The sequence below is a fragment of the Vanellus vanellus genome (genome assembly GCF_965231255.1).
Source record: "Vanellus vanellus genome assembly, chromosome: 20".
NCBI classification, from domain to species: domain Eukaryota; kingdom Metazoa; phylum Chordata; class Aves; order Charadriiformes; family Charadriidae; genus Vanellus; species Vanellus vanellus.
In genome coordinates, this window is record NC_138925.1 from 5,330,319 (window position 1) to 5,338,773 (window position 8,455).

The following is an 8,455-nucleotide window of genomic DNA, read 5'->3' on the forward strand; positions in this document are numbered from 1 at the left end:
ATATATCACTTGTATGACTTTTTTTTTCATATTATCATTAGAGAAAGTGTTTTAGAATCTGTGAATCCTGGCTGTTCTTCTGGGTTTCCATTGTCTATTTTGATTGCAGAATCCAGAAGGCAACACATTTTTGTTGACCTGTGGATAAAGTACTTTCGCATGCAGCTGGCATACCTTAAAATCATTATAATACACTTGGTCAGCAGATGCACTAAAAAAATCAGGTTTGTTGATGAAAAAGTTTCACCATCAAAACAATAGTGTAAGATAATTGAAGTGGTCTGAAACACCTTTGAATAAAACCCTTCAAGTGCTTCTCTGAGGAGTTTTGTTCTTGTCCTTCAGATCTATAATTCAAGTGCATATCTTCTTGACGAAGGCTATATTAATGTCTTTCCCCCCACGCACACTTCCAGAACATGTGACTGCTCCTGTTCTTTTTTCACCTTGCATTTCAAGATGTTTCATTTGTATTTTGTGAAAGCATGTGAATTGATTAACATATAAATTAAATTAGGATAAGCAGTTTTGTCACTGTAGCAGCTTCACTCATCCTCAAAATCTCCAAAGCATCCTTAAGGAAGTTCTACACAACATTACCAGCTTTCAAATCAGCAATTTGAAGTAGGAAGGTAGCAATAAAAAAAGTAGAATCAATGCTGATAATAACTTTTCTATATTTCTAACAGTGAGGACTTTCCTAATAGCAACGGTACTAATGAACTATTACGCTTCTAGTCATACAGTTTTCTAAGGTCACATTTTTCTGGTTTCTTTCTACTTGGAGTCTCTCTTTGTACTAACAGAGTTCTTAAGGTCATCATTGCCTTTCTGTATTGCTTCTCATGCGTATCTTATTTGAGTGCACAGCTTAAAAGTTGTGGGGTTTGAGTATCTGCAATATTTAACACTTAAAATACTGCTGTTGGGAACCTCCACGATTTAAATAAAGATGTAATGCGTTCCAGAGCTGCCATCTAGTGGCATCTAGTAGCAAAGTCTGCGTGGCTGTTCCTGCATATTGCCGATGTACGTAACAGAATACGTTTGCTGCATGAATTTGTTATTTGTATTAGAATAACACGGCAACAGTAATTTTGTTTTCAAATAAATGAAAACTGCTCAGTTCAGAAGGAAAACACTATCAGGATCTAAAGAATAAACACCAGGCGTTTTAGTGCTGGTCCCCCAAATTTCCCTAGCTGTATAAGGAATACTAGTTCTTTTCTTAATATTTTGGAAACTAGCTTAAATTTCCATAGGCCTCTAGTAATTATATGGGGGGGGGGGGGGGGGGGTGTTCAGTCCAACAAAAAGCCCTCCAAGCTCCAACAGATTGTCTGCCTCTGGTGGTAAATTTAAGAATTCTGAACTGACAGGAAGTATCAGAAAAGTGGTGTTACTTAGGTTTTAAAATGTCAGGAATTACTTTAGATTTATTTTTTGTTTTGCAAAGAAAGTAATTAAGGTACTAAGCTTAAACTAGATTTAGTCAAACTCTTTTCTCTTTCCACTTGTGATAAGATCCCTGCAAGGCTATCGCTACCAACAGTATGCAGCAACTCATTTCACATGTAACGACCCATTGATATGACCACTTACATAAGTTTACATGGGGCAGAACAAAACCTGCTTCTCTGTACAACATTACACAAGGTCAAAAAGAAAAACATTTAACCTAATCGAACAGATGTGTGCAAATAATCCTTAACTAAAGCAGCACTGTTTTCACTCCATATATGTGCTTATAGAGTTCAATTATTTTGCAGACTGGAATCTACATGGATGACTCAAGACCCATCTTCATTGTTCTGGGATTTGATCACAGGGTGGTTTCCTCTGTTAAGCTGAACTTAATTATTTTGAGAACAAAGCAGCTATGGCACAACATAGGACCTTACATTATATATACAAGATACAAGCAAGTGGCATTAACTACTGCTCTGCATATTAAAGAGAAGCATTTTGAATAATAAATCTGTATCCTTTACTGTCTGCTTCCTTTGTTATCCTCACTTCTCTACCATTGTTCCCACTCTGTTTTGTTTGATACTGGCATGCCCTTTAGAATAGGCAGTGTTTCTTGTTTTCATTTAGACTGTTAGTTAAGTAGAGACCAAAGTCATATCACTTATGTTGAGTTGTTTTGTGTTTTGTTTTTTTTTTTTTTTTTTTTTTTTTTTTTTTAATCTCTGAAAAACACACACATTCATAAGTCAAGTACTTAAGATTGGTTTGGGGCTTTTATTAGCAAAAATCAGATCTTTAACACTGACAGCTGCAGACACTTCCTGAGCCAGAAACATCAGACCATTTAGGTTAATAGGTAGAAGGAATCAGTTCTTGCCCGTACAGCCATCACTGAACATGAGGATGCATAGTCTCCTGTATATAGCTGTCTCTCCATGTAGGAGCCAGTAGACATATTCAAGCTCTTTTGAAGACTTGTTTACATACTTGATTCTCACAACGGAGCTCCTACCAAAAAAACAAAAGTATACAGGTACATAATAATCAAAGGAACTGCTTCTAGAAGTGAACATAGATTCTTTGCCATGACTACTGACCACCGCTCTGCTGCCATGCTAGTAAGTTATGTGTAACGTTCTGAATTTAACTATACACCGCAGTGAAACAATGAAGTTGTTCCAGCTAGACTAGAATCAAAGCAGAATGTGCTCACTGTGTACTATCCATTACAAATACTACAAAGCTAGAAGACTCGTGCACACCATGACAACATCATAGATCTTATTTTTGTTGTAGAGACAGAATTAACAGAAATCTGAAGTAAATACCAGGTGGAGGTCATCTCCTTCAAGCCAGTGAGTCCAGCCCCTGTTCTTCTTCTCACCAGTCTGGACACAGACAAGTTTGTCATTTTCCCAGGTAACTAGACTCTGTGGAAGAGGAAAAAGAAAAGTGTTTCTGTATGTCTTTGTCTCAGTTCTGCAATAGACTTGTGGACAATGTTCTTTTTTCCTGGATAAAAAGGGACCTAAATACTATTCTGAGGGAAAGTGAAATGCCTTGTCTGTAACTCGGGCTCCTGCCTCTGCATTGCATTACAAATAGTATTCTTGAAACAATTTCAGCTCAAGTAGCTGGATTGATCGTGGCATCTTAATTTTGTCACAGCCTCTTGATTATATGTATATTCAGTCTTACCTTGCATTTTCTGTTATCCAGGCCTTTATTATCTTCTTCAAACTCTTCTCCAACTTTGAACTGAAGCGAATAATCTCTGAATGTGCTAGTGGTATGGATAGAAAATGAATCGCCATCTTGTTTAATTACCTTCTGAGGCTTCAGCACTTTTGCTATCTTGCGTGTTGCAAAGTCAATACCTTGGACAGGAAGAAAAAAGGTCAGAGTTGTATTTGTCACCAGCCGTTTTGACAGCCAGGACTTACCTTTATTGCTACTAGAAGCATTTCTTCAATAGTTTGACCTTACTGCTATGCAAGGTTTGGTAGTGTTTGGTTTGGGATTTTTTTGTGTGTGTGTTTTTTTTTTTTAAAGCTGTATGTTACACAGATCAAGTCATGTTCTTGTACATTTTGCTCTTTGCAAACCAGTTTACTCAATCATTACACAATTCCTATGCAACATTTCTAGGATTTTCAGTCAGAAGAGTCCTTTTGGGAGTGGAGGAGAATTGATTTCCCCCATGCAGACACCCCAAGCTTGGTCTCGGACATACCCCCTGCTTAGAGGGAATAGTTAATGCCTATTCTCATCCTTTGTCAGAGGAAAGTCATTATGTGAATTAACAAGAAATCTTTGCACCTTATACCCTAAATAGGGTAAAATGAAGGGCAGTCCTAAAATGAATTACTCAAGCTTGTTTTCAGGACATGCCACTTGCTATTAACATTTTTTAAGTGCAACTAGAAAACATCACATGTGTCAAAAGATTTCCTGGTTGCCTGTAATAATCAGTCATCATCTTTAACAGAATCCTGATGTTCTTGGTCATACTGAGCTTAAAGCAGTACTTCTAGAAGTTTGGTTGGTTGTTTTTTTCCTATTTCTCTAGTGAATGTTTCTTTAGAAGAACAGGCTATCTATTTCGCAGGCAACTGAATTACATTGCATCCCAATAGCATGCTCAGAGTTGGGTTTTCAGGAGGGAGGATGGGTAAAGTGGGGGGCTGTATATGAATCAATTTAGTGGTTTTCATCACCTAAATTGAGAGTGCCATTTTATATGACCAGTAGAAGTGTCTCCCTTTATGCAAGCTGGGGTTGTGATCTTCTTGACAGGGTGTGTTCAGCTACCATGTGTTGAACCATATGGCTCATTATGCAGTCTGTGTTTGAAGTGGGACTTCATTACTGTATACATTACAGAAGTGCCAGAATCTGTCAGTCATGTTTTCACATGGTTACCAGTTTATTTTAGCATAGAGGGATTTGAGTTCAGTACTGGCAACAGCCAAACCCATTAAGCCTTAACATGGTTACAAGACTGCGTAAATACAAACTACCTACAAATCTATTCTTTAGAGGTCGATTTTAAACTGAAGGAAGGGCTAGGCTTGGAATAGCCACGTCCTTGTCCATAACACTCTAGTTACTCAGCTGATCAGCTGCCTTGCTTTACTTACCTTGTCAGAAAAGTTTTTCATTCTAGGTCAACAATATTGTTTACAGTCCTTGTTTTGTTCGCTATACTGGCAACCAAGCAGGAGTAATTAAAGATAGGTTGTAAATCATCAACATGATTCTTTGCCTTTACTTTTAAGTAACTTCCCCAAATTACATGCTGAAAACAAATGGCATTTTTCACAAGCTTGGTTGTTGTATTTCATTCAAAAGCTTTTTATTTAGCTGGACAATGTTTAATATCGAGGAACAGACAGAATTTCTATTCCATTTGAAAACATTAATATATTAAGAGTATATTACTTAGTATTCAAACTGAGGATTAAATCCTCATTATGGGAGCACCCTTTTGTTTTTCCTAATTGATAACATAACAGGATTAGAAACAGAGAAGAGTTCTTTCACCATGTTAAAGATACCAACTAGACAATTCAAGTAGGTCACCCAGCACAGGAACAGCCAGAAAACAGATTTCATTCTGGTTGTGTGTACCATAACCAACAAAGAACACTGCTGGTCATCAGTTTATGTGAGTCAAAAAGGCAGGAAGGGGTGGGAGAGGCAGGGAGGAGAGAAGGCAGCACAAAGTCTCCTGCTGTTAGTCTGTAATGAGCTTTGTACAAGAAAGCTAATAAAGTACTGAAAACTTTCTTAGTTCCCCATTAAAGCACAGTTAATCTCTCTCTATAAAAGATTTGAGCAAGGTAAGAGGTTACTTTCAAGCAGTCCAGAAAAGGGACAGTTAGACCTTTCAGCAAGTCACAATATTTTGTAAGCTGTTTAAAGATAAATGACACTAAGCTAAACAACTGCCTGGAAGTGGCAAATACCCAAGCATTTATTTTTTTTGTTACTTAACATTTAATTAACCCTAGACATAGGCTCTGTAATTGTGTGCTCAAAAAGCAAAAGAAATTGAGTGGATATGGCAAAATCTTCCTTATCTCTGATGGAGTCTCTACTTTTAACAAGTAGTAAACTGAGAAATTCCCAAAAGCTGCAGAGACACTTGGGTGACAGGCTAACATATAGTTAATGCTGTTTGTTTATCAATAAACAAAGATCCTTCCATTGCTTTTCAGATAAAGAAGTTTCAGCAATATCTAGGTTTTAGAAGAACTCAGATTCTTACAATTCAGGAGGACCCTTATGGGGGAAGGGAATAAGGATAGAATCAGGTATTTTCACTTACCTAAGGCCACCATATAACCTTCAAAGTTGTCATTGCTGATAAGGTTCCAGGTTCCACTGAAATCCACAGGCATTGCTAGACTGTAGAAAGAAGATACAGTAACCCTCCAACCAAAAAGCAAAAATGAAGCAGTAGTTTTCCAACTAGGCCTTATATAAGGAAGACTGTGGGTGGGATTATACCCCAGAGCCTTTCTGATGGAGGGGAAGGGCACTATTGCTGAGCCAATAGGTGAGAGGGTATTTGTAGATCAGCTTCAGCGGCACTGGAGGGAAAAGTTCACAGTTTCTGAAATCTGTGTGTGGGGCAAATGTTAATAGCCCAAGAGTCACAATGCAAACCAAAAACTGGTTTAAACAGTTTGTGTCCCATACTTTAAAGAGAGTCATGGACGGATTTTGTTGTTACTAAAATTCCTGGCATGTATATGAGATCTGTGGCTTTATGATCTGAAATCTACGTATTTGTTGAAAAGGTGATCTACCCACGGTAAATACAAGCTATATTTGAACAGACAGGGATTGACTGTTAAACTGTGGATGTTATTGTATCAGCTAATTTTAAAGCGGTACCTATGACACAGTAATAGAGATAAGTATTATATCGTGTTGGTTTATGTCTGGAGTGAATAGGTGGCAGCATCGTTGTCCAGTGGTTATAACAGAAAAGTGAAATACAAATCTTGTATGTGTATGTTATTCTCCGATTTGACTCAACACATCTCCACTGTGCCACAGCTTACCTATTTGTGTTCTGGTTTCTTTAATGCTGTTAGTTATATCCTAGGTAAATGAACATGCATATACAAAATTCTGTATTTTCTCAAATGCCTCAGCAGCCAGAAAGTTTGTGTAACAGTTAGGCATGAGAGAACAGATCCAGAGGCCTGAGCTCTCCTCCCAGTTCAGCAGCTCTGTATTTATCAGTTTTCCTAGATGGGGAAGAGGACAAATACCTGTTCTTGCAATCCACTTTCAACTCCTAAAAATAGCCAATAACAATAAAAATTCAAAAAGTATGCTCACGTATATAGAAGATGTAGCTCCCCTTTGGTTTTTATTCTTGACACATACAATAAGGGAGAGGTGATACAAAAATTATTCCCACTGATGCTTTATTAGATGCTGTACGTTGTGGCAGAGCATGTAGGGAGTAGAGCACGGGATGCAGCAGGTAAGCTGCACTGTTGGACTTTATCTTCAGCAATGAAGTGAAAGAAAACTCTTAGGGAATGACTCATCAACGTGTTTTGAAAAGTGAATAAAGAATGCTTGACTTTAAAAGCAAAGAATATATAAGGAATTTGGAAGTGAGATTTTATTTTCTTTAGAAGATACATAATTCTCCAATCTCTTGCAGTTTTTTCATCTGTGGTTACTTTTTTGCAAACTGGATGCCTTATTGTTACAATTTACGAAGTGAGAAATATAAATTTAATAATCCTGAACAACTAGTCACTCTAGCATTGCTAAGTACAGGAGAGCTAGATGATAACTTCGTACCTCAGTTTCCTTATCAGTAAAATGGGGAAAACAATCATTCCCAAAGTCACGCATATGTATAAGCATTAGCTTAATCCCATATTTTAAGGGGTCAGCTGGGACAGTAATGAGTGCCATAATGAAGGCTACATTAAAAGAAAAACCCAAAATTGATGGGCAAGGGAAGTCTTAACTGTGTTGCTACCACATTAAAAAGGGAATTTGGTATTCTGAATTTTGAATGAGGAAACTCACCTATAGCTACTACATTTCTCTCTACTGACTTGGTTAGGCTGAATAAAAAGATAATATTTTGCAGAGAAAATTAAGTTTCCCTGAACTTTAGCTACATTTTTGGAGCTGACAGTTTGCCCTATGTGACTCAGAATCATGCAAGTAGGAAATTAGGACGTCAAAGCTTGTTTCCTGTTTGCAGATGGATATTGTTCTCTAACCTATACTAAACTAGGAATGGCACAGAGAAATGCAAATTAATGTTTCCCCTGGACTCAAATAGTAACATTTCACCCATAATTTGTTATTATGGGGTTATGGTAGTAAAGCACTGTTGCAAAACTACTGACTCTTCCAAGTAAAGAGAAGTCAGTACTTGGGTAAGTCCTGTGTAAAAGCCTGGATATAACATTTTAATTTAAAATTGAGATTATGCAGATTGTCTGGGATGTGGTGCTTCTTTCCGTAAATCAGTCCTTTATCTCAAACTAAGACTTTTAAAGACTACTAGGTTTACTATTTCAAGGCTCAGTCAAAGAAGTGCCTATAGAACTTTTTGTAAGATGTGCCGAGTGCTCTGGCCACATCCTGTGATGGTTCATTTCTTTCTCCCTTACAAATTCCTGATTTTCTTTTTGTGGAAAGAATTTTTTTCCATTTCCATCTTAATTGCTGTGCAGCATTGCACATCTAACACATTCCATTAAGGATGTGGCCTCATTACAGATACAGTGGTTTCTGCTGCTGTTGCAGTATTTGTAAAATATTTTGAGTCTGAATTACATGTGTGGTATAAGGGCCCTGCGTTCTTTTAGTAGAGCAGAACCAAATGCAGTGATGTAAAACCAAAAAGCCTCATTTTTGTTTGTAGAACATCTGTGGATGCATTATAACTCTTTTATAAAGAAGTTAGTGAACAGCATTATTCACAAACCTTACG

At 37.3% G+C, this 8,455-nt stretch overlaps 1 protein-coding gene across 1 annotated transcript; it reads right to left on the reverse strand.

Moving 5' to 3' along the window:
• Positions 1 to 2,216: 2,216 nt before the first annotated feature.
• On the reverse strand, positions 2,217 to 5,928 carry RBP7 (retinol binding protein 7). Its single transcript, XM_082493696.1, has 4 exons — positions 5,801 to 5,928; positions 3,169 to 3,347; positions 2,799 to 2,900; positions 2,217 to 2,478 (listed from the first exon to the last, which is right to left on the reverse strand). Exons 1-4 carry the CDS (start codon positions 5,871 to 5,873, stop codon positions 2,428 to 2,430), a joined length of 405 nt encoding a protein of 134 aa, XP_082349822.1. The 5' UTR covers positions 5,874 to 5,928; the 3' UTR covers positions 2,217 to 2,427.
• Between the last annotated feature and the right edge of the window lie 2,527 nt (positions 5,929 to 8,455).